The 27,500-nt window shown below is 48.5% G+C and overlaps 1 protein-coding gene and 2 long non-coding RNA genes across 4 annotated transcripts in view; 1 reads left to right on the top strand and 2 right to left on the bottom strand.

Moving 5' to 3' along the window:
- LOC118382335 (huntingtin-like) overlaps positions 1-27,500 on the bottom strand; it is a 53,800-nt gene that overhangs the window by 22,714 nt on the left and 3,586 nt on the right. Inside the window, 14 exon segments of the mRNA XM_052513919.1 lie at positions 143-228; positions 3,900-4,039; positions 4,561-4,715; positions 5,742-5,845; positions 6,553-6,679; positions 11,660-11,844; positions 15,982-16,080; positions 18,304-18,481; positions 19,294-19,439; positions 21,230-21,446; positions 21,545-21,667; positions 21,810-21,948; positions 25,534-25,610; positions 26,024-26,200. Coding sequence (XP_052369879.1) covers positions 143-228; positions 3,900-4,039; positions 4,561-4,715; positions 5,742-5,845; positions 6,553-6,679; positions 11,660-11,844; positions 15,982-16,080; positions 18,304-18,481; positions 19,294-19,439; positions 21,230-21,446; positions 21,545-21,667; positions 21,810-21,948; positions 25,534-25,610; positions 26,024-26,200 — 1,953 coding nt within the window.
- On the bottom strand, positions 7,388-9,348 carry LOC127927459 (uncharacterized). 2 transcript variants are annotated; one of them, XR_008127588.1, is made up of 3 exons: positions 9,270-9,348; positions 8,658-8,692; positions 7,388-7,533 (listed from the first exon to the last, which is right to left on the bottom strand). It is a non-coding gene; the product is annotated as an uncharacterized LOC127927459 (long non-coding RNA). The 2 variants fall into 2 exon arrangements; XR_008127587.1 differs by lacking the exon at positions 9,270-9,348 and adding an exon at positions 9,100-9,178.
- LOC127927460 (uncharacterized) lies at positions 19,739-21,090 on the top strand. Its single transcript, XR_008127589.1, has 3 exons — positions 19,739-19,889; positions 20,426-20,492; positions 20,895-21,090. It is a non-coding gene; the product is annotated as an uncharacterized LOC127927460 (long non-coding RNA).

Below are 27,500 nucleotides of genomic sequence, written 5' to 3' on the forward strand. Positions count from 1 at the left end.
GTAGTCCATGAGACCCATCTCTCTCTCCTTCCATCCTACCTGTCCCAGTTTTAGTCCAGTCCATCCTTCCATCCTACCTGGAGTTAGAGTAGTCCATCCTACCTGTCCCAGTTTGTAGTCCATCTCTCTCTCTCCATCCTACCTGTCCCAGTTTGTAGTCCATGTTTCCCATCTCTCTCTCTGTGTTGATCTGCAGCAGGAGTTTCTCATGGCTGATCAGTGTACCTGCTGAGACACACAGAGAAACACACGGTTCATCAATTACTAGGATCCACGAGGACCTCTGAACCCTGCACAGCTGAATGGATCTGACCCCTGGATGACACGACTAGAAACAACTAGGTCTACCTGGCGAGACAGGGAGGGGACCGGGTGTGTTACCTGGTGAGACAGGGAGGGGACCAGGTGTGTTACCTGGTGAGACAGGGAGGGGACCGGGTGTGTTACCTGGCGAGACAGGGAGGGGACCAGGTGTGTTACCTGGTGAGACAGGGAGGGGACCAGGTGTGTTACCTGGTGAGACAGGGAGGGGACCAGGTGTGTTACCTGGTGAGACAGGGAGGGGACCAGGTGTGTTACCTGGTGAGACAGGGAGGGGACCAGGTGTGTTACCTGGTGAGACAGGGGAGGGGACCAGGTGTGTTACCTGGTGAGACAGGGGGGGACCAGGTGTGTTACCTGGTGAGACAGGGAGGGACCAGGTGTGTTACCTGGTGAGACAGGGAGGGGACCAGGTGTGTTACCTGGTGAGACTCTCTCCGGGACCAGGTGTGTTACCTGGTGAGACAGGGAGGGGACCAGGTGTGTTACCTGGTGAGACAGGGAGGGGACCTGGTGTGTTACCTGGTGAGACAGGGAGGGGACCAGGTGTGTTACCTGGTGAGACAGGGGAGGGACCGGGTGTGTTACCTGGTGAGACAGGGAGGGGAGGGACCAGGTGTGTTACCTGGTGAGACAGGGAGGGACCAGGTGTGTTACCTGGTCCAGACAGGGAGGGACCAGGTGTGTTACCTGGTGAGACAGGAGTTTCTCAGGCTGATCAGTGTACCTGGTGAGACACAGAGGGACCAGGTGTGTTACCTGGTGAGACAGGGAGGACCTCTGTTACCTGGACAGCTGGATGGTCCCAGGTGTGTTACCTGGTGAGACAGGGAGGGGACAGGTGTGTTACCTGGTGAGACAGGGAGGGACCAGGGTGTGTTACCTGGTGAGACAGGGAGGGACCGGGTGTGTTACCTGGTGAGACAGGGAGGGGACCGGGTGTGTTACCTGGTGAGACAGGGAGGGGACCAGGTGTGTTACCTGGTGAGACAGGGAGGGGACAGGGACCAGGTGTGTTACCTGGTGAGACAGGGGGGACCAGGTGTGTTACCTGGTGAGACAGGGAGGGGACCAGGTGTGTTACCTGGTGAGACAGGGAGGGGACCGGGTGTGTTACCTGGTGAGACAGGGAGGGGACCGGGTGTGTTACCTGGTGAGACAGGGAGGGGACCGGGTGTGTTACCTGGTGAGACAGGGAGGGGACCGGGTGTGTTACCTGGTGAGACAGGGAGGGGACCGGGTGTGTTACCTGGTGAGACAGGGAGGGGACCGGGTGTGTTACCTGGTGAGACAGGGAGGGGACCGGGTGTGTTACCTGGTGAGACAGGGAGGGGACCGGGTGTGTTACCTGGTGAGACAGGGGGGACCAGGTGTGTTACCTGGTGAGACAGGGGGGACCAGGTGTGTTACCTGGTGAGACAGGGGGAGGGACCAGGTGTGTTACCTGGTGAGACAGGGAGGGGACCAGGTGTGTTACCTGGTGAGACAGGGAGGGACCGGGTGTGTTACCTGGTGAGACAGGGAGGGACCAGGTGTGTTACCTGGTGAGACAGGGAGGGACCAGGTGTGTTACCTGGTGAGACAGGGAGGGACCAGGTGTGTTACCTGGTGAGACAGGGAGGGGACCGGGTGTGTTACCTGGTGAGACAGGGAGGGGACCAGGTGTGTTACCTGGCGAGACAGGAGGGAACCAGGTGGTTACCTGGTGAGACAGGGGGGACCAGGTGTGTTACCTGGTGAGACAGCAGGGAGGGACCGGGTGTGTTACCTGGTGAGACAGGGGAGGGACCAGGTGTGTTACCTGGTGAGACAGGGAGGGGACCAGGTGTGTTACCTGGTGAGACAGGGAGGGGGACCAGGACCAGGTGTGTTACCTGGTGAGACAGGGAGGGGACCAGGTGTGTTACCTGGTGAGACAGGGAGGGGACAGGGTACCAGGTGTGTTACCTGGTGAGACAGGGAGGGGGGGACCAGGTGTGTTACCTGGTGAGACAGGGAGGGGACCAGGTGTGTTACCTGGTGAGACAGGGGGGACCAGGTGTGTTACCTGGTGAGACAGGGAGGGGGGGACCAGGTGTGTTACCTGGTGAGACAGGGAGGGGACCAGGTGTGTTACCTGGTGAGACAGGGAGGGGACCAGGTGTGTTACCTGGTGAGACAGGGAGGGGACCAGGTGTGTTACCTGGTGAGACAGGGGAGGACCAGGTGTGTTACCTGGTGAGACAGGGAGGGGACCGGGTACCAGGTGTGTTACCTGGTGAGACAGGGAGGGACCAGGTGTGTTACCTGGTGAGACAGGGAGGGGACCAGGTGTGTTACCTGGTGAGACAGGGAGGGACCAGGTGTGTTACCTGGTGAGACAGGGAGGGGACCAGGTGTGTTACCTGGTGAGACAGGGGGGGACCGGGTGTGTTACCTGGTGAGACAGGGAGGGACCAGGTGTGTTACCTGGTGAGACAGGGAGGGACCGGGTGTGTTACCTGGCGAGACAGGGAGGGGACCGGGTGTGTTACCTGGTGAGACAGGGAGGGGGACAGGGTACCAGGTGTGTTACCTGGTGAGACAGGGGGGGACGGGTGGTTACCTGGTGAGACAGGGAGGGGACCGGGTGTGTTACCTGGTGAGACAGGGAGGGGACCGGGGTACCAGGTGTGTTACCTGGTGAGACAGGGAGGGGACCGGGTGTGTTACCTGGTGAGACAGGGAGGGGACCGGGTGTGTTACCTGGCGAGACAGGGAGGGGACCGGGTGTGTTACCTGGTGAGACAGGGAGGGGACCAGGTGTGTTACCTGGTGAGACAGGGAGGGGACCGGGTACCAGGTGTGTTACCTGGTGAGACAGGGAGGGGACAGGGTACCAGGTGTGTTACCTGGTGAGACAGAGGGGACAGGGTACCAGGTGTGTTACCTGGTGAGACAGCAGACAAGGAGGGGACAGGGTACCAGGTGTGTTACCTGGTCAGACAGGGAGGGGACAGGGTACCAGGTGTGTTACCTGGTGAGACAGCAGACAGGGAGGGGACAGGGTACCAGGTGTGTTACCTGGTCAGACAGGGAGGGAACAGGGTACCAGGTGTGTTACCTGGTGAGACAGCAGACAGGGAGGGGACAGGGTACCAGGTGTGTTACCTGGTGAGACAGCAGACAGGGAGGGGACAGGGTCCCAGGTGTGTTACCTGGTGAGACAGCAGACAGGGAGGGAACAGGGTACCAGGTGTGTTACCTGGTCAGACAGGGAGGGGACAGGGTACCAGGTGTGTTACCTGGTCAGACAGGGAGGGAACAGGGTACCAGGTGTGTTACCTGGTGAGACAGCAGACAGGGAGGGGACAGGGTACCAGGTGTGTTACCTGGTGAGACAGCAGACAGGGAGGGAACAGGGTACCAGGTGTGTTACCTGGTGAGACAGCAGACAGGGAGGGAACAGGGTACCAGGTGTGTTACCTGGTCAGACAGGGAGGGGACAGGGTACCAGGTGTGTTACCTGGTGAGACAGCAGACAGGGAGGGGACAGGGTACCAGGTGTGTTACCTGGTGAGACAGCAGACAGGGAGGGAACAGGGTACCAGGTGTGTTACCTGGTGAGACAGCAGACAGGGAGGGGACAGGGTCCCAGGTGTGGTAGGGGTGGTGTGTGTGTACGTTGTCTCTCTTCGACACCATGGCCTGGATCTCTCTCTCCACGGCTCCTCTGATCACTGACAACTTCCTGCCAAACCTGACGGGAAGACCAGACCACCGCAATGTCAGGAATAACTAGTTCTCCTGTCAGTATGAATATAGTATGAGAGGAAAAGCCATTCTACAAAGTGACACAATCTGAAGTCTGTGGTATTTTAGGCTTTTGTTGCTTGGTGTGGGTGTGTATAATGGGGTAGCCTGATAATTGCGTCAGATTTACAGACAGAGCCCAGCACCCAGAGCCCAGAACCCAGAGCCCAGCACCCAGAGCCCAGCACCCAGAGCCCAGAACCCATAGACCAGAACCAAGAGACCAGAGCCCAGAACCCAGAGTCCAGAACCCAGAGACCAGAACCCAGAGCCCAGAACCCAGAGACCAGAACCCAGAGACCAGAACCCATAGTTCAGAACCCATAGTCCAGAACCCAGAGCCCAGCGTGTGTGTGTACCGTGTGTCCAGAACCCAGAGACTAGAACCCAGAGACCAGAACCCAGTGTGTGTGTACCGTGTGACCAGAACCCAGAGCCCCGAGACCAGAACCCAGAGTGTGTGTGTACCGTGTGTCCAGGACTTTAAGGGTCTTGTTTCTCGGCTGTTGTTCCAGACAGGAGACAGTAGGGTTTCCGGCAGTAGGGAGAGTCATGGAACTCAGAACCAGAGACGTGATGGCCTGGACTGCTAACACATTCAACTGGGTACGCTCCAAGTCCTCCTGTTCAACACACAAGAAAGACAGAGAGAGACAGAGACACAGAGACAGAGAGACAGAGAGACAGAGAGACAGAGAGAGAGAGAGAGAGAGAGAGAGAGAGAGAGAGAGAGAGAGAGAGAGAGAGAGAAAATCGAGCGACAGAGAGACAAAAACCATTGTAAATCCAACAAAACCTCTTTAGGCCAAGGGGCAGTATTTTGACGTTTGGATGAAAAACATGCCCAAAGTAAACTGCCTATTTCTCAGGCCCAGAAACTAGAATATGCATAGAATTGGCAGATTAGGATAGAAAACTCTCTAAAGTTTCCAAAACTGTCAAAAAATATTGTCTGTGAGTATAACAGAACTGACATTGCAGGCGAAAACCTGAGGAAAATCCATCCAGGAAGAGCTGTTTTTCTGAACCTACTCTTTTCCATTGCAAGCCCATCCTCCATTTAAAGGGATATCAACCAGATTCCTTTCCCAGTGGCTTCCACAAGGTGTGAACAGTCTTTAGACATAGTTTCAGGCTTTTATTCTGAAAAAATGAGCGAGAATGATCAGATCGTGTCAGTGGATAGCCAGATGTCCTCAGATTTGCGAGCACGCCACTGAAGCTAGACCTTTTTCTTTCTCTCTTATTGAAAAGTCCCGTTGAAATATTATCGATTATTTATTGTAAAAACAACTTGAGGATTGATTATAAAAAAACGTTTGACATGTTTCTACGAACTTTGCTTAATACTATTTGGAATTTTCATCTGCCCCGTTGTGACCTGCACGAGCCTGTGGATTACTGAACAAAACGCGCCAACCGAATTGTGTAACTGGGAGTCTCGTGAGTGCAAACATCCGAAGATCATCAAAGGTAAGCGATTATTTTGGCGATGTTAACATATGTTTCCCATGTCAATAAAACCCCTTGAATTGAAATGAGAGACAGACAGAGAGAGAGACAGAAAGAGAGAGACAGAGAGACAGAAAGAGAGAGACAGAAAGAGAGAGACAGAGAGGTGCGTGTGTGGTGTGGTGTGGTGTATGCACCTCCTGTTCTCTCTCCTCCTCCTGGTCCATAGAGATGGGTTGAGTGACCAGAACTCCTAGCAGTGTGGCCCAGGTCTCTTCAAACTGGGTCCTACTGCTCCAGCCTGAATACCACACATGTTCAAACTACAGGTTAGTAACACCTCAAGGATCAGTCTAACAGTCTATGTGGAATAGACCTCTATAACAATGACATAGCAGGTTATAACCTAAAGGATCAGTCTAACAGTCGACTGTAGATGTGGAATAGGCCTCTATAACAATGACATAGCAGGTTATAAACACCTAAAGGATCAGTCTAACAGTCGACTGTAGATGTGGAATAGACCTCTATAACAATGACATAGCAGGTTATAAACCTAAAGGATCAGTCTAACAGTCGACTGTAGATGTGGAATAGACCTCTATAACAATGACATAGCAGGTTACGAACACCTAAAGGATCAGTCTATCAGTTGACTGTAGATGTGGAATAGACCTCTATAACAATGACATAGCAGGTTATAACCTAAAGGATCAGTCTAACAGTCGACTGTAGATGTGGAATAGGCCTCTATAACAATGACATAGCAGGTTATAAACACCTCAAGGATCAGTCTAACAGTCTATGTGGAATAGGCCTCTATAACAATGACATAGCAGGTTATAACCTAAAGGATCAGTCTAACAGTCGACTGTAATGTGGAATAGGCCTCTATAACAATGACATAGCAGGTTATAACCTAAAGGATCAGTCTAACAGTCGACTGTAGATGTGGAATAGGCCTCTATAACAATGACATAGCAGGTTATGAACACTTGGACCTCTCACCCAGTGTGTTGATACGATAGAGGAACTCCCTGAACACGTCCTTCTCCTGCAGGAACTCTACAGGGATCTCAGGAAGGGTGGTGCCGAACTCTCCCCCCGGCCGAGGGGACCAGCCCAGCTTCCACACCTAGAGGTTACACACAGAGACACGTTACAGGGGACCAGCCCAGCTTCCTCACCTAGAGGTTACACACAGACACGTTACAGGGGACCAGCCCAGCTTCCTCACCTAGAGGTTACAGGGGACCAGCCCAGCTTCCACACCTAGAGGTTACACACAGACACGTTACAGGGGACCAGCCCAGCTTCCACACCTATAGGTTACAGGGGACCAGCCCAGCTTCCACACCTAGAGGTTACACACAGACACGTTACAGGGGACCAGCCCAGCTTCCACACCTAGAGGTTACAGGGGACCAGCCCAGCTTCCTCACCTAGAGGTTACACACAGACATGTTACAGGGGACCAGCCCAGCTTCCTCACCTAGAGGTTACAGGGGAGCAGCCCAGCTTCCACACCTAGAGGTTACAGGGACCAGCCCAGCTTCCACACCTAGAGGTTACAGGGACCAGCCCAGCTTCCACACCTAGAGGTTACAGGGACCAGCCCAGCTTCCACACCTAGAGGTTACAGGGACCAGCCCAGCTTCCTCAGATAGAGGTTACAGGGGACCAGCCCAGCTTCCTCACCTAGAGGTTACACACAGACACGTTACAGGGGACCAGCCCAGCTTCCTCACCTAGAGGTTACACACAGACACGTTACAGGGGACCAGCCCAGCTTCCTCACCTAGAGGTTACAGGGGACCAGCCCAGCTTCCTCACCTAGAGGTTTACAGGGGACCAGCCCAGCTTCCTCACCTAGAGGTTACACACAGACACGTTACAGGGGACCAGCCCAGCTTCCTCAGATAGAGGTTACAGGGGACCAGCCCAGCTTCCTCACCTAGAGGTTACAAGGGACCAGCCCAGCTTCCTCACCTAGAGGTTACAGGGACCAGCCCAGCTTCCACACCTAGAGGTTACAGGGACCAGCCCAGCTTCCTCAGATAGAGGTTACAGGGGACCAGCCCAACTTCCTCACCTAGAGGTTACACACAGACACGTTACAGGGGACCAGCCCAGCTTCCTCACCTAGAGGTTACACACAGACACGTTACAGGGGACCAGCCCAGCTTCCTCACCTAGAGGTTACAGGGGACCAGCCCAGCTTCCTCACCTAGAGGTTTACAGGGGACCAGCCCAGCTTCCTCACCTAGAGGTTACACACAGACACGTTACAGGGGACCAGCCCAGCTTCCTCAGATAGAGGTTACAGGGGACCAGCCCAGCTTCCTCACCTAGAGGTTACAGGGGACCAGCCCAGCTTCCTCACCTAGAGGTTACACACAGACACGTTACAGGGGACCAGCCCAGCTTCCTCACCTAGAGGTTACAGGGGACCAGCCCAGCTTCCACACCTAGAGGTTACACACAGACACGTTACAGGGGACCAGCCCAGCTTCCACACCTATAGGTTACAGGGGACCAGCCCAGCTTCCACACCTAGAGGTTACACACAGACACGTTACAGGGGACCAGCCCAGCTTCCACACCTAGAGGTTACAGGGGACCAGCCCAGCTTCCTCACCTAGAGGTTACACACAGACATGTTACAGGGGACCAGCCCAGCTTCCTCACCTAGAGGTTACAGGGGAGCAGCCCAGCTTCCACACCTAGAGGTTACAGGGACCAGCCCAGATTCCACACCTAGAGGTTACAGGGACCAGCCCAGCTTCCACACCTAGAGGTTACAGGGACCAGCCCAGCTTCCACACCTAGAGGTTACAGGGACCAGCCCAGCTTCCACACCTAGAGGTTACAGGGACCAGCCCAGCTTCCTCAGATAGAGGTTACAGGGGACCAGCCCAGCTTCCTCACCTAGAGGTTACACACAGACACGTTACAGGGGACCAGCCCAGCTTCCACACCTAGAGGTTACACACAGACACGTTACAGGGGACCAGCCCAGCTTCCTCACCTAGAGGTTACACACAGACACGTTACAGGGGACCAGCCCAGCTTCCACACCTAGAGGTTACAGGGGACCAGCCCAGCTTCCTCACCTAGAGGTTACAGGGGACCAGCCCAGCTTCCTCACCTAGAGGTTACACACAGACACGTTACAGGGGACCAGCCCAGCTTCCACACCTAGAGGTTACAGGGGACCAGCCCAGCTTCCACACCTAGAGGTTACACACAGACACGTTACAGGGGACCAGCCCAGCTTCCTCACCTAGAGGTTACACACAGACACGTTACAGGGGAGCAGCCCAGCTTCCTCACCTAGAGGTTACACACAGAGACACGTTACAGGGGACCAGCCCAGCTTCCTCACCTAGAGGTTACACACAGACACGTTACAGGGGACCAGCCCAGCTTCCACACCTAGAGGTTACAGGGGACCAGCCCAGCTTCCTCACCTAGAGGTTACAGGGGACCAGCCCAGCTTCCACACCTAGAGGTTACACACAGACACGTTACAGGGGACCAGCCCAGCTTCCACACCTAGAGGTTACACACAGACACGTTACAGGGGACCAGCCCAGCTTCCTCACCTAGAGGTTACAGGGGACCAGCCCAGCTTCCTCACCTAGAGGTTACAGGGGACCAGCCCAGCTTCCACACCTAGAGGTTACACACAGACACGTTACAGGGGACCAGCCCAGCTTCCACACCTAGAGGTTACACACAGACACGTTACAGGGGACCAGCCCAGCTTCCTCACCTAGAGGTTACAGGGGACCAGCCCAGCTTCCTCACCTAGAGGTTACAGGGGACCAGCCCAGCTTCCACACCTAGAGGTTACACACAGACACGTTACAGGGGACCAGCCCAGCTTCCTCACCTAGAGGTTACACACAGACACGTTACAGGGGAGCAGCCCAGCTTCCTCACCTAGAGGTTACAGGGGACCAGCCCAGCTTCCACACCTAGAGGTTACACACAGACACGTTACAGGGGACCAGCCCAGCTTCCTCACCTAGAGGTTACACACAGACACGTTACAGGGGACCAGCCCAGCTTCCACACCTAGAGGTTACAGGGGACCAGCCCAGCTTCCTCACCTAGAGGTTACACAGAGACACGTTACAGGGGACCAGCCCAGCTTCCACACCTAGAGGTTGGTTACAGGGGACCAGCCCAGCTTCCTCACCTAGAGGATACAGGGGACCAGCCCAGCTTCCTCACCTAGAGGTTACAGGGGACTAGCCCAGCTTCCTCACCTAGAGGTTACACACAGACACGTTACAGGGGACCAGCCCAGCTTCCACACCTAGAGGTTACAGGGGACCAGCCCAGCTTCCTCACCTAGAGGTTACACAGAGACACGTTACAGGGGACCAGCCCAGCTTCCACACCTAGAGGTTGGTTACAGGGGACCAGCCCAGCTTCCTCACCTAGAGGTTACACACAGACACGTTACAGGGGACCAGCCCAGCTTCCTCACCTAGAGGTTACACACAGACACGTTACAGGGGACCAGCCCAGCTTCCACACCTAGAGGTTGGTTACAGGGGACCAGCCCAGCTTCCTCACCTAGAGGTTACACACAGACACGTTACAGGGGACCAGCCCAGCTTCCACACCTAGAGGTTACAGGGGACCAGCCCAGCTTCCTCACCTAGAGGTTACAGGGGACCAGCCCAGCTTCCACACCTAGAGGTTACACACACCACAGACACGTTACAGGGGACCAGCCAGGGGGGGTGGACTCCAGTGTAGCTGTTGACCAGTGACTGACCAGGGGGGACTCTAGTGTAGCTGTTGACCAGTGACTGACCAGGGGGACTCTAGTGTAGCTGTTGAGCAGTGACTGACCAGGGGGGACTCTAGTGTAGCTGTTGACCAGTGACTGACCAGGGGGAACTCTAGTGTAGCTGTTGACCAGTGACTGACCAGGGGGACTCTAGTGTAGCTGTTGACCAGTGACTGACCAGGGGAGGGACTCTAGTGTAGCTGTTGACCAGTGACTGACCAGGGGAGGGACTCTAGTGTAGCTGTTGAGCAGTGACTGACCAGGGGGAGGACTCTAGTGTAGCTGTTGAGCAGTGACTGACCAGGGGGGACTCTAGTGTAGCTGTTGACCAGTGACTGACCAGGGGAGGGACTCTAGTGTAGCTGTTGACCAGTGACTGACCAGGGGGACTCTAGTGTAGCTGTTGACCAGTGACTGACCAGGGGAGGGACTCTAGTGTAGCTGTTGACCAGTGACTGACCAGGGGAGGGACTCTAGTGTAGCTGTTGTCCAGTGACTGACCAGGGGAGGGACTCTAGTGTAGCTGTTGACCAGTGACTGACCAGGGGGGGGACTCTAGTGTAGCTGTTGACCAGTGACTGACCAGGGAGGGACTCTAGTGTAGCTGTTGACCAGTGACTGACCAGGGGGGACTCTAGTGTAGCTGTTGACCAGTGACTGACCAGGGGAGGGACTCTAGTGTAGCTGTTGACCAGTGACTGACCAGGGGAGGGACTCTAGTGTAGCTGTTGACCAGTGACTGACCAGGGGAGGGACTCTAGTGTAGCTGTTGACCAGTGACTGACCAGGGGAGGGACTCTAGTGTAGCTGTTGACCAGTGACTGACCAGGGGAGGGACTCTAGTGTAGCTGTTGACCAGTGACTGACCAGGGGGACTCTAGTGTAGCTGTTGACCAGTGACTGACCAGGGGAGGGACTCTAGTGTAGCTGTTGACCAGTGACTGACCAGGGGAGGGACTCTAGTGTAGCTGTTGACCAGTGACTGACCAGGGGGGACTCTAGTGTAGCTGTTGACCAGTGACTGACCAGGGGAGGGACTCTAGTGTAGCTGTTGACCAGTGACTGACCAGGGGGGACTCTAGTGTAGCTGTTGACCAGTGACTGACCAGGGGAGGGACTCTAGTGTAGCTGTTGACCAGTGACTGACCAGGGGAGGGACTCTAGTGTAGCTGTTGACCAGTGACTGACCAGGGGGACTCTAGTGTAGCTGTTGACCAGTGACTGACCAGGGGAGGGACTCTAGTGTAGCTGTTGACCAGTGACTGACCAGGGGGGGGACTCTAGTGTAGCTGTTGACCAGTGACTGACCAGGGGAGGGACTCTAGTGTAGCTGTTGACCAGCGGTAGTCTGGACAGACTGATGATGATGTTTCGGAGCATCGGCGTGAGGAAAGCTGGGATTCCGCTGTTTCTATGGTGACCCAGAGACAGAACGCTCTGGAGACCTTCCACCAGCTCAGCCATGATCTCACACGACTGTCGCTCACACACGTCTGGAACACACACATTAGAGATAACACATTAGAGATAACACATTAGAGATAGCACATTAGCTATAACACATTAGAGATAACACATTAGCTATAACACATTAGAGATAACACATTAGAGATAGCACATTAGAGATTACTCATTAGCTATAACACATTAGCTATAACACATTAGAGATAACACATTAGAGATAACACATTAGAGATAGCACATTAGAGATTACTCATTAGCTATAACACATTAGAGATAGCACATTAGAGATAACACATTAGAGATAGCACATTAGAGATTACTCATTAGCTATAACACATTAGCTATAACACATTAGAGATAACACATTAGAGATAACACATTAGAGATAGCACATTAGAGATTACTCATTAGGTATAACACATTAGCTATAACACATTAGAGATAACACATTAGAGATAACACATTAGAGATAGCACATTAGAGATTACTCATTAGCTATAACACATTAGCTATAACACATTAGAGATAACACATTAGAGATAGCACATCAGAGATAACACAAAGATTACACATTAGAGATAACACATTAGAGATAGCACATTAGAGATAACACATTAGAGATAGCACATTAGAGATTACTCATTAGCTATAACACATTAGCTATAACACATTAGAGATAACACAGTATAGATAACACATCAGAGATAACACAAAGATTACACATTAGAGATAACACATTAGAGATAACACATTAGAAATAGCACATTAGAGATTACTCATTAGCTATAACACATTAGCTATAACACATTAGAGATAACACATTAGAGATAGCACATTAGAGATAGCACATTAGAGATAGCACATTAGCTATAACACATTAGAGATAACACATTAGAGATTACTCATTAGCTATAACACATTAGCTATAACACATTAGAGATAGCACATTAGAGATAACACATTAGAGATAACACATTAGAGATAACACATTAGAGATAGCACATTAGAGATTACTCATTAGCTATAACACATTAGCTATAACACATCAGAGATAACTCAAAGATAACACAGAGATTACACATTAGAGATAACACATTAGAGATAGCACATTAGAGATAGCACATTAGAAATAACACATCAGAGATAACACACTAACACATTAGAGATACCACATTAGAGATAACACAGAGATAGCACAGAGATAAAAACTGATATAACACATTAGAGATACCACATTAGAGATAGCACAGAGATAAAACAGATATAACACATTAGAGATAGCACATTAGAGATAACACAGAGATAAAACAGATATAACACATTAGAGATAGCACATTAGAGATAACAGAGATAACACAGAGATAAAACAGATATAACACATTAGAGATAGCACAGAGATACCACATTAGAGATAACACAGAGATAAAACAGATATACCACATTAGAGATATCACATTCGAGATACCACATTAGAGATACCACATTCGAGATAACACATTCGAGATAACACATTCGAGATAACACATTCGAGATAACACAGAGATAACACAGAGATTACACATTAGAGATAGCACATTAGAGATAACACAGCTATAACACATTAGAGATAGCACATTAGAGATATCACATTAGAGATAATCCATTAGATAACCCATTAGAGATAACCCATTAGAGATAGCACAGATATAACACATTAGAGATAACACATTAGCTATAACACATTAGCTATAACACATTAGAGATAACCCATTAGAGATAACCCATTAGAGATAACCCATTAGAGATAGCACAGATATAACACAGATATAACACATTAGAGATAACACATTAGCTACAACACATTAGATATAACACAGAGATAACACATTAGCTATAACACATTAGAGATAACACATTAGAGATAACACATTAGCTATAACACATTAGCTATAGTACATTAGAGATAGCACAGATATAACACAGATATAACACATTAGAGATAACACATTAGCTATAACACATTAGCTATAACACATTATAACACATTAGAGATAACACATTAGATATAACACAGAGATAACACATTAGAGATAACACATTAGATATAACACAGAGATAACACGTTAGAGATAACACATTAGAGATAACACATTAGCTATAACACATTATAACACATTAGATATAACACAGAGATAACCCATTAGAGATAACCCATTAGAGATAGCACAGATATAACACATTAGCTATAACACATTAGCTATAACACATTAGAGATAACACATTAGCTATAACACATTAGCTATAACACATTAGAGATAACACATTAGAGATAACCCATTAGAGATAACCCATTAGAGATAACACAGATATAACACATTAGAGATAACACATTAGCTACAACACATTAGATATAACACAGAGATAACACATTAGCTATAACACATTAGAGATAACACATTAGCTATAACACATTAGCTATAACACATTAGATATAACACATTAGATATAGCACATTAGAGATAGCACAGATGTAACACATTAGAGATAACACATTAGCTATAACACATTAGCTATAACACATTATAACACATTAGAGATAACACATTAGATATAACACAGAGATAACACATTAGAGATAACACATTAGATATAACACAGAGATAACACGTTAGAGATAACACATTAGAGATAACACATTAGCTATAACACATTATACCACATTAGATATAACACAGAGATAACCCATTAGAGATAACCCATTAGAGATAGCACAGATATAACACAGATAACACATTAGCTATAACACATTAGCTATAACACATTAGAGATACCACATTAGCTATAACACATTAGCTATAACACATTAGAGATAACACATTAGCTATAACACATTATAACACATTAGATATAACACAGAGATAACCCATTAGAGATAACCCATTAGAGATAGCACAGATATAACACAGATATAACACATTAGCTATAACACATTAGCTATAACACATTAGAGATAACACATTAGCTATAACACATTAGCTATAACACATTAGAGATAACACATTAGAGATAGCACATTAGAGATAGCACAGATATAACACAGATATAACACATTAGCTATAACACATTAGCTATAACACATTAGCTATAACACATTAGAGATAACACATTAGCTATAACACAGAGATAACACATTAGAGATACCACTTAACACATCTAATGCACATTAAAACACAGGAAGCTAACAGACTGTATTAGTAGCCACGAGTCAGAAGATTTAACAGTGATGAAACATGATCTAACTCACTGAGAGTGATGGAGAGTGAATCTAACTCATGATCTAACTCACTGAGAGTGATGGAGAGTGAATCTAACTCATGATCTAACTCACTGAGAGTGATGGAGAGTGAATCTAACTCATGATCTAACTCACTGAGAGTGATGGAGAGTGAATCTAACTCATGATCTAACTCACTGAGAGTGATGGAGAGTGAATCTAACTCACTGAGAGTGATGGAGAGTGAATCTAACTCATGATCTAACTCACTGAGAGTGACGGAGAGTGAATCTAACTCATGATCTAACTCACTGAGAGTGATGGAGAGTGAATCTAACTCATGATCTAACTCATGATCTAACTCACTGAGAGTGATGGAGAGTGAATCTAACTCACTGAGAGTGATGGAGAGTGAATCTAACTCATGATCTAACTCACTGAGAGTGATGGAGAGTGAATCTAACTCATGATCTAACTCACTGAGAGTGATGGAGAGTGAATCTAACTCATGATCTAACTCACTGAGAGTGATGGAGAGTGAATCTAACTCATGATCTAACTCACTGAGAGTGATGGAGAGTGAATCTAACTCATGATCTAAGTCACTGAGAGTGATGGAGAGTGAATCTAACTCATGATCTAACTCACTGAGAGTGATGGAGAGTGAATCTAACTCATGATCTAACTCACTGAGAGTGATGGAGAGTGAATCTAACTCATGATCTAACTCACTGAGAGTGATGGAGAGTGAATCTAACTCATGATCTAACTCACTGAGAGTGACGGAGAGTGAATCTAACTCATGATCTAACTCACTGAGAGTGATGGAGAGTGAATCTAACTCATGATCTAACTCACTGAGAGTGACGGACTAAAATGATAATGGAAACACAACAACAACTATATTACTTACTGTCAGTGTTTGGAGAGTGGACCTGGTCTGAATCACTGTCTGACCCGGTGGTTCTCTTCTTCCCTGGATGTAAGAGATGGTCACCTGGACCTACTGCCACTGGAGAGGAGAGAGGAGGAGAGAGGGGGAGAGAGAGGAGAGAGAGGAGAGGAGAGGAGAGGAGAGGAGAGGGGAGAGAGAGGAGAGGAGAGGAGAGGAGAGGAGAGGAGAGGAGAGGAGAGGAGAGGAGAGGGGAGAGAGGGAGAGAGGGAGAGAGAGGAGAGGAGAGGGGAGAGAGGGAGAGGATAGAAGGAGGGAAAGGAGAGAGAGAGAGAGAGAGGGAGAGAGGAGAGGAGAGAAGAGGAGAGGGGAGAGAGGAGAGAGGGAGGGAAAGGAGAGAGAGAGGGAAAGGAGAGAGAGAGATAGGCAAAGGGAGGGAGTGAAGAGAGAGGCAAAGGGAGGGAGAGAAGAGACAGGCAAAGGGAGGGAGAGAAGAGAGAGGCAAAGGGAGGGAGAGAAGAGAGAGGCAAAGGAAGGGAGAGGTAGAAGAGAGAGGTAAGGGGGGGAGGTAGAGGAGAGAGAGAGGGAGGAGAGAGAGAGGTAAAGGGAGGGAAAGGAGAGGAGAGAGAGAGGTAAAGGGAGGGAAAGGAGAGGAGAGAGAGAGGTAAAGGGAGGGAAAGGAGAGGAGAGAGAGAGGTAAAAGGGAGGGAAAGGAGAGGAGAGAGAGAGGTAAAGGGAGGGAAAGGAGAGGAGAGAGAGAGGTAAAAGGGAGGGAAAGGAGAGGAGAGAGAGAGGTAAAGGGAGGGAAAGGAGAGGAGAGAGAGAGGTAAAGGGAGGGAAAGGAGAGGAGAGAGAGAGGTAAAGGGAGGGAAAGGAGAGGAGAGAGAGAGGTAAAGGGAGGGAAAGGAGAGGAGAGAGAGGTAAAGGGAGGGAAAGGAGAGGAGAGAGAGGTAAAGGGAGGGAAAGGAGAGGAGAGAGAGGTAAAGGGAGGGAAAGGAGAGGAGAGAGAGGTAAAGGGAGGGAAAGGAGAGGAGAGAGAGGTAAAGGGAGGGAAAGGAGAGGAGAGAGAGAGGTAAAGGGAGGGAAAGGAGAGGAGAGAGAGAGGTAAAGGGAGGGAAAGGAGAGAGAGAGGTAAAGGGAGGGAAAGGAGAGAGAGAGGTAAAGGGAGGGAAAGGAGAGGAGAGAGAGAGGTAAAGGGAGGGAAAGGAGAGGAGAGAGAGAGGGAGTTTAATACTTTATTTATTTATTAAAAACCTAGAAGTCTACCACGGCTAAGGGCTGTTCTTTTAGAAGTCATTTAGGCAGTAAGGCCAGAGGGGGTGTGGTATATGGCCAGAGGGGGTGTGGTATATGGCCAGAGGGGGTGGGGTATAAGGCCAGAGGGGGTGGGGTATAAGGCCAGAGGGGGTGGGGTATATGGCCAGAGGGGGTGTGGTATATGGCCAGAGGGGGTGTGGTATATGGCCAGAGGGGGTGTGGTATATGGCCAGAGGGGGTGGGGTATATGGCCAGAGGGGGTGGGGTATAAGGCCAGAGGGGGTGGGGTATATGGCCAGAGGGGGTGGGGTATAAGGCCAGAGGGGGTGGGGTATAAGGCCAGAGGGGGTGGGGTATATGGCCAGAGGGGGTGGGGTATATGGCCAGAGGGGGTGGGGTATATGGCCAGAGGGGGTGGGGTATATGGCCAGAGGGGGTGGGGTATATGGCCACAGGGGGTGGGGTATATGGCCACAGGGGTGGGGTATATGGCCACAGGGGGTGGGGTATATGGCCACAGGGGTGGGGTATAAGGCCACAGGGGTGGGGTATATGGCCAGAGGGGGTGGGGTATATGGCCAATATACCACAGCTAAGGGCTCTTCTTTTTTACCTTTATTTAACCAGGCAAGTCAGTTAAGAACAAATTCTTATTTTCAATGACGGCCTAGGAACAGTGGGTTAACTGCCTGTTCAGGGGCAGAACGACAGATTTGTACCTTGTGAGCTCGGGGATTTGAACCTTCCGGTTACTAGTCCAACACTAACCACTAGGCTACCCTGCCGCCCCAGCACGACGCACCGCGGAGTGCCTGGATACAGCCCTTAACCGTGGTATACTAGCAATATTCCACAAACTCCCTGAGGTTGCCTTATTGCTATAATAAACTGGTTACCAACGTAATTAGAGCAGTAAAAAGACATGTTTTATCATACCCGTGGTATACGGTCTTATATACCACGGCTGTCAGCCAATCAGCATTCAGGGCTCAAACCTCCCAGTTTATAATTAAGGTTTAGTCACGGTCACACCACATGCAAAACCACTAATTGTGGCCAGGTTCATTCCCTCTCTCCTTCACACACCTGCAGTGATGAGTAGTCGGAGACAGTGTATGACAGAGCAGGTGTGTGTTTTGTACGGGGCTGTAGACAGTGTGTTCCAGACACAGGGCTGTTGCAGGGCCAGACACAGACAGGACAGCGCCCCCTGCAGGTCAACACTCCGAGGAACACTGTCCTGGAGAACACGCCAGACCACCAACTGGAGAGAGAGAGAGAGAGAGAGAGAGACCATGAAGCAGGGTTTATTCTGGATGAAAACGGGGCTTAAACACTCAGAGGAACACTGTCCTGGAGAACACGCCAGACCACCAACTGGAGAGAGAGATATATCTGGTCCATTATCTCTTCTACATACTCTATATCTGGTCCATTATCTCTTCTACATACTATATATCTGGTCCATTATCTCTTCTACATACTCTATATCTGGTCCATTATCTCTTCTACATACTCTATATCTGGTCCATTATCTCTTCTACATACTATATATCTGGTCCATTATCTCTTCTACATACTATATATCTGGTCCATTATCTCTTCTACATACTATATATCTGGTCCATTATCTCTTCTACATACTATATATCTGGTCCATTATCTCTTCTACATACTCTATATCTGGTCCATTATCTCTTCTACATACTATATATCTGGTCCATTATCTATTCTACATACTATATATCTGGTCCATTATCTATTCTACATACTCTATATCTGGTCCATTATCTCTTCTACATACTCTATATCTGGTCCATTATCTCTTCTACATACTCTATATCTGGTCCATTATCTCTTCTACATACTATATATCTGGTCCATTATCTCTTCTACATACTCTATATCTGGTCCATTATCTCTTCTACATACTCTATATCTGCTTATAGACGTTTATACATTCAAACTTTTCCCTAAAATTAATTTTAAAAATATACATGGAAAGCCGACTGAGCCAGGCCTCATTGGCCAGGGATAGGGTCAAAGGTTAGAGGTCAGGGATTATAAACTTCTTACCTCGGTTGCCATGGTGGTGAAGGTGGTGATGAGATGTTGTTTGTCTTCAGGGATTTGCAGAGGGGAAGGAAGCTGACCCACACACAGCAGATACTGAGACAGCGCTCTACACAGAGACATCACCCGTGGGTAGAGTCCAGACTCACCTAGAATACACACACAGCAGATACTGAGACAGCTCTACATAGAGCGGGTAGAGCCCTGCTCCACCTAGAATACACACACAGCAGCTACTGAGACAGCTCTACATAGAGCGGGTAGAGCCCTGCTCCACCTAGAATACACACACAGCAGCTACTGAGACAGCTCTACATAGAGCGGGTAGAGCCCTGCTCCACCTAGAATACACACACAGCAGCTACTGAGACAGCTCTACATAGATTGGGTAGAGCCCTGCTCCACATAGAGAACAACATAATAATTGACAGGGGGGGTACACTGCCTGTGCTGGTAGTTGGCTGACGTGGCCTCGCCAGCTAAATGGCAGAATGGGACAATCTGGCCAGCTCCACATCCTCACTTTAATCAGGTAACATCACAGTGTAATGTAGCAGAATGGGACAATCTGGCCAGCTCCACATCCTCAGTTTAATCAGGTAACATCACAGTGTAATGTAGCAGAATGGGACAATCTGGCCAGCTCCACATCCTCACTTTAATCAGATAACATCACAGTGTAATGTAGCAGAATGGGACAATCTGGCCAGCTCCACATCCTCACTTTAATCAGATAACATCACAGTGTAATGTAGCAGAATGGGACAATCTGGCCAGCTCCACATCCTCACTTTAATCAGATAACATCACAGTGTAATGTAGCAGAATGGGACAATCTGGCCAGGTCCACATCCTCAGTTTAATCAGGTAACACCACAGTGTAATGTAGCAGAATGGGACAATCTGGCCAGCTCCACATCCTCAGTTTAATCAGGTAACATCACAGTGTAATGTAGCAGAATGGGACAATCTGGCCAGCTCCACATCCTCAGTTTAATCAGGTAACATCACAGTGTAATGTAGCAGAATGGGACAATCTGGCCAGCTCCACATCCTCACTTTAATCAGGTAACATCACAGTGTAATGTAGCAGAATGGGACAATCTGGCCAGGTCCACATCCTCACTTTAATCAGGTAACATCACAGTGTAATGTAGCAGAATGGGACAATCTGGCCAGCTCCACATCCTCAGTTTAATCAGGTAACATCACAGTGTAATGTAGCAGAATGGGACAATCTGGCCAGCTCCACATCCTCAGTTTAATCAGATAACATCACAGTGTAATGTAGCAGAATGGGACAATCTGGCCAGGTCCACATCCTCACTTTAATCAGATAACATCACAGTGTAATGTAGCAGAATGGGACAATCTGGCCAGGTCCACATCCTCAGTTTAATCAGGTAACATCACAGTGTAATGTAGCAGAATGGGACAATCTGGCCAGCTCCACATCCTCAGTTTAATCAGGTAACATCACAGTGTAATGTAGCAGAATGGGACAATCTGGCCAGCTCCACATCCTCAGTTTAATCAGGTAACATCACAGTGTAATGTAGCAGAATGGGACAATCTGGCCAGCTCCACATCCTCACTTTAATCAGGTAACATCACAGTGTAATGTAGCAGAATGGGACAATCTGGCCAGGTCCACATCCTCACTTTAATCAGATAACATCACAGTGTAATGTAGCAGAATGGGACAATCTGGCCAGCTCCACATCCTCACTTTAATCAGGTAACATCACAGTGTAATGTAGCAGAATGGGACAATCTGGCCAGCTCCACATCCTCACTTTAATCAGATAACATCACAGTGTAATGTAGCAGAATGGGACAATCTGGCCAGGTCTAAAAGACTCAATCTGACGAACAGAAAGGCTTTTAGTTGCCAGATCCACCCAGGATTTGAACCAACGACCTTCCGAGTTACTCTTACCATAGACGACAGCCAGTTTGTCCCAGTAGGGCTCGGCAGGGTCAGGTTTGACCGGCGGCAGGAAGGAATGGTGTGGAACAGGAAGTAGCTGTGTGACCCCGCTCAGATGATCCAGGGTCACGGCCAGGGCCGTCTCCAATAGCAGCGACCCCTGACCCCGGGTTAACCTCTGAACCCCCAGACTCAGACACGGACAGAGGAGAGACAGGTTGAAGTCCTGGTGGAGAGAGAGAGGTCAGTGTGTGTGTGTGAGCATGTGTGTGTGTGTGAGCATGTGTGTGTGTGTGTGAGCGTGTGTGTGCGCGCGTGTGTTACCTTGCAGGTCATGATGGTAGAGAGGTCGTCAGGAGGTAGTTTGGTCAGGAGTTCCGTTGTCTCCAGGAACGACCCGTCACCACGGAGACAGCACTGGGACATCACCAAGGCAACATACCACTCCTGGAAAAAGACAAACACACACAGTTAGTACAAGACACACACACACACACAGTTAGTACAAGACACACACACACACACACAGTTAGTACAAGACACACACACACGTTGAATATGAAACACACGTTTTATAAAACACACACACCTTGTCAGCCTTGACTAGTTCAGGGGCAGGTGGCGGTTCCCCATCCAGGGGGTGTGATGTCACAGGAGGGGAGGGGCTGTTGGTGTCCTCGGCAACGGTGGCTCGGAACCTGTCCAGCAGGGAGTAGAACCTCTGGTGCCTAGCAACAAGAGGCAGGAAATGACATCACACAACATCACCAGCTTGTTGTGGTATAAATCTCGTTAGGAAAGTAGCTTGTGAAAAGGATATAATGACCGATGAACACAGCCGAATGACACCCCTTCATACACTATATATACAGGACACCCCTTCATACTCTATATATACAGGACACCCCTTCATACTCTATATATACAGGACACCCCTTCATACTCTATATATACAGGACACCCCTTCATACTCTATATATACAGGACACCCCTTCATACTCTATATATACAGGACACCCCTTCATACTCTATATATACAGGACACCCCTTCATACTCTATATATACAGGACACCCCTTCATACTCTATATATACAGGACACCCCTTCATACACTATATATACAGGACACCCCTTCATACTCTATATACATACAGGACATCCCTTCATACTCTATATATACAGGACACCCCTTCATACACTATATATATACAGGACACCCCTTCATACTCTATATATACAGGACACCCCTTCATACACTATATATATACAGGACACCCCTTCATACTCTATATATATACAGGACACCCCTTCATACTCTATATATACAGGACACCCCTTCATACACTATATATACAGGACACCCCTTCATACACTATATATACAGGACACCCCTTCATACTCTATATATACAGGACACCCCTTCATACTCTATATATACAGGACACCCCTTCATACTCTATATATACAGGACACCCCTTCATACTCTATATATACAGGACACCCCTTCATACTCTATATATATACAGGACACCCCTTCATACACTATATATATACAGGACACCCCTTCATACTCTATATATACAGGACATCCCTTCATACTCTATATATACAGGACATCCCTTCATACTCTATATATACAGGACACCCCTTCATACACTATATATATACAGGACACCCCTTCATACTCTATATATACAGGACACCCCTTCATACACTATATATATACAGGACACCCCTTCATACTCTATATATATACAGGACACCCCTTCATACTCTATATATACAGGACACCCCTTCATACACTATATATACAGGACACCCCTTCATACACTATATATACAGGACACCCCTTCATACTCTATATATACAGGACACCCCTTCATACTCTATATATACAGGACACCCCTTCATACTCTATATATACAGGACACCCCTTCATACTCTATATATACAGGACACCCCTTCATACTCTATATATACAGGACACCCCTTCATACTCTATATATACAGGACACCCCTTCATACACTATATATACAGGACACCCCTTCATACACTATATATACAGGACACCCCTTCATACTCTATATATACAGGACACCCCTTCATACTCTATATATACAGGACACCCCTTCATACTCTATATATACAGGACACCCCTTCATACTCTATATATACAGGACACCCCTTCATACTCTATATATATACAGGACACCCCTTCATACACTATATATATACAGGACACCCCTTCATACTCTATATATACAGGACATCCCTTCATACTCTATATATATACAGGACATCCCTTCATACTCTATATATACAGGACACCCCTTCATACACTATATATATACAGGAAACCCCTTCATACTCTATATATACAGGACACCCCTTCATACACTATATATATACAGGACACCCCTTCATACTCTATATATATACAGGACACCCCTTCATACTCTATATATACAGGACACCCCTTCATACACTATATATACAGGACACCCCTTCATACACTATATATACAGGACACCCCTTCATACTCTATATATACAGGACACCCCTTCATACTCTATATATACAGGACACCCCTTTATACTCTATATATACAGGACACCCCTTCATACACTATATATATACACAGGACACCCCTTCATACTCTATATATACAGGACACCCCTTCATACACTATATATATACAGGACACCCCTTCATACTCTATATATATACAGGACACCCCTTCATACTCTATATATACAGGACACCCCTTCATACTCTATATATACAGGACACCCCTTCATACTCTATATATACAGGACACCCCTTCATACTCTATATATACAGGACACCCCTTCATACTCTATATATACAGGACACCCCTTCATACTCTATATATACAGGACACCCCTTCATACACTATATATATACAGGACACCCCTTCATACTCTATATATACAGGACACCCCTTCATACACTATATATATACAGGACACCCCTTCATACTCTATATATATACAGGACACCCCTTCATACTCTATATATACAGGACACCCCTTCATACTCTATATATACAGGACACCCCTTCATACTCTATATATACAGGACACCCCTTCATCCACTATATATACAGGACACCCCTTCATACTCTATATATACAGGACACCCCTTCATACTCTATATATACAGCACACCCCTTCATACTCTATATATACAGGACACCCCTTCATACTCTATATATACAGGACACCCCTTCATACTCTATATATATACAGGACACCCCTTCATACTCTATATATACAGGACACCCCTTCATACTCTATATATACAGGACACCCCTTCATACTCTATATATACAGGACACCCCTTCATACTCTATATATATACAGGACACCCCTTCATACTCTATATATACAGGACACCCCTTCATACACTATATATACAGCAGAATGAGGACACCCCTTCATACACTATATATACAGGACACCCCTTCATACTCTATATATATACAGGACACCCCTTCATACTCTATATATACAGGACACCCCTTCATACACTATATATACAGCAGAATGAGGACACCCCTTCATACACTATATATACAGGACACCCCTTCATACTCTATATATATACAGGACACCCCTTCATACTCTATATATACAGGAGACCCCTTCATACACTATATATACAGCAGAATGAGGACACCCCTTCATACACTATATATACAGGACACCCCTTCATACTCTATATATACAGGACACCCCTTCATACACTATATATACAGCAGAATGAGGACACCCCTTCATACTCTATATATACAGGACACCCCTTCATACTCTATATATACAGGACACCCCTTCATACTCTATATATATACAGGACACCCCTTCATACTCTATATATACAGGACACCCCTTCATACACTATATATACAGCAGAATGAGGACACCCCTTCATACACTATATATACAGCAGAATGAGGACACCCCTTCATACTCTATATATACAGGACACCCCTGAGAGGAGGGGAGAAGAGAAGAGAAGAGAAGAGAAGAGAAGAGAAGAGAAGAGAAGAGAAGAGAAGAGAAGAGAGGAGAGGAGAGGAGAGGAGAGGAGAGGAGAGGAGAGGAGAAGGAGGAGAGGAGAGGAGAAAAGGAGAAAATAGGAGGGGACGAGAAGAGAGAGAAGAAGAGAGGAGAGGAGGAGGAGAGGATAGAAGGAGAATAGAAGAGTGAGAAGAGAAAAGGAGAGAAGAGGAGGGGAGGAGAAGAGAGAGAAGAAGAGAAGAGAGGAGAGGAGGAGGGAGGAGTATTGTTACCGTTGAGCAAGTCCACTGATCTGAAGGTATTCCTGGATTCTGTCCAGTTCCTCCACAGGCAGCTGGACTAAACTGTTCTACAGAGGAACAGAGAGAGAGAACATGTTCAGCTGGACTAAACTGTTCTATAGAGGAACAGAGAGAGAACATGTTCAGCTGGACTAAACTGGTCTATAGAGGAACAGAGAGAGAACATGTTCAGCTGGACTAAACTGTTCTATAGAGGAACAGAGAGAGAACATGTTCAGCTGGACTAAACTGTTCTATAGAGGAACAGAGAGAGAACATGTTCAGCTGGACTAAACTGTTCTATAGAGGAACAGAGAGAACATGTTCAGCTGGACTAAACTGTTCTATAGAGGAACATAGAGAGAACATGTTCAGCTGGACTAAACTGTTCTATAGAAGAACAGAGAACATGTTCAGCTGGACTAAACTGTTCTATAGAGGCACAGAGAACATGTTCAGCTGGTTCCATATCCATATCTACCTGTAGTGTCTCAGCCAGCAGCATTTCCACCCTCCTGCAGGCCAGAGTATCAACCATACGAGCCAGGACTCTGAAAGGAGTGTTCAGCAGTTTGTCCACGTAGAGCATCAACAGAGAACCAGACTGGGACAGGTGGATCCCTTCTAGACACTGGAGAGTCTTCTTCAACATGGTGGGCTATGGGGGGAGAGACAGAGAGCGAGGGACACAGAGGAGAGAGAGAGAGCGAGGGACACAGAGGAGAGAGAGAGAGCGAGGGACACAGAGGAGAGAGAGCGCGAGGGACACAGAGGAGAGAGAGAGAGCGAGGGACACAGAGGAGAGAGAGCGCGAGGGACACAGAGGAGAGAGAGCGCGAGGGACACAGAGGAGAGAGAGCGCGAGGGACACAGGGGAGAGAGAGAGCGAGGGACACAGAGGAGAGAGAGAGCGAGGGACACAGAGGAGAGAGAGAGCGAGGGACACAGAGGAGAGAGAGAGCGAGGGACACAGAGGAGAGAGAGAGCGAGGGACACAGAGGAGAGAGAGAGAGAGGGACACAGAGGAGAGAGAGAGCGAGGGACACAGAGGAGAGAGAGCGAGGGACACAGAGGAGAGAGAGAGCGAGGGACACAGAGGAGAGAGAGAGCGAGGGACACAGAGGAGAGAGAGAGCGAGGGACACAGAGGAGAGAGAGAGCGGGACAGAGGAGAGAGAGAGAGCGAGGGACACAGAGGAGAGAGAGAGAGCGAGGGACACAGAGGAGAGAGAGAGAGGGACAGAGGAGAGAGAGAGCGAGGGACACAGAGGAGACAGAGAGAGCGAGGGACACAGAGGAGAGAGAGAGCGAGGGACACAGAGGAGAGAGAGAGCGAGGGACACAGAGGAGAGAGAGAGCGAGGGACACAGAGGAGAGAGAGAGCGAGGGACACAGAGGAGAGAGAGAGCGAGGGACACAGAGGAGAGAGAGAGAGAGGGACACAGAGGAGAGAGAGAGCGAGGACACAGAGGAGAGAGAGAGAGAGAGGGACACAGAGGAGAGAGAGAGAGAGGGACACAGAGGAGAGAGAGAGAGAGGGACACAGAGGAGAGAGAGAGAGCGAGGGACACAGAGGAGAGAGAGAGAGAGAGGGACACAGAGGAGAGAGAGAGAGGGACAGAGGAGAGAGAGAGAGACGAGGAGACACAGAGGAGAGAGAGAGAGAGAGCGAGGACACAGAGGAGAGAGAGAGAGAGGGACACAGAGGAGAGAGAGAGAGAGGGACACAGAGGAGAGAGAGAGAGGGACAGAGGAGAGAGAGAGCGAGGGACACAGAGGAGAGAGAGAGAGAGAGGGACACAGAGGAGAGAGAGAGAGAGGGACACAGAGGAGAGAGAGAGAGGGACAGAGGAGAGAGAGAGCGAGGGACACAGAGGAGAGAGAGAGAGAGAGCGAGGGACACAGAGGAGAGAGAGAGAGAGGGACACAGAGGAGAGAGAGAGAGGGACAGAGGAGAGA

Source organism: Oncorhynchus keta, unplaced genomic scaffold, assembly GCF_023373465.1.
Source record: "Oncorhynchus keta strain PuntledgeMale-10-30-2019 unplaced genomic scaffold, Oket_V2 Un_scaffold_14265_pilon_pilon, whole genome shotgun sequence".
In the NCBI taxonomy this organism is placed as follows: domain Eukaryota; kingdom Metazoa; phylum Chordata; class Actinopteri; order Salmoniformes; family Salmonidae; genus Oncorhynchus; species Oncorhynchus keta.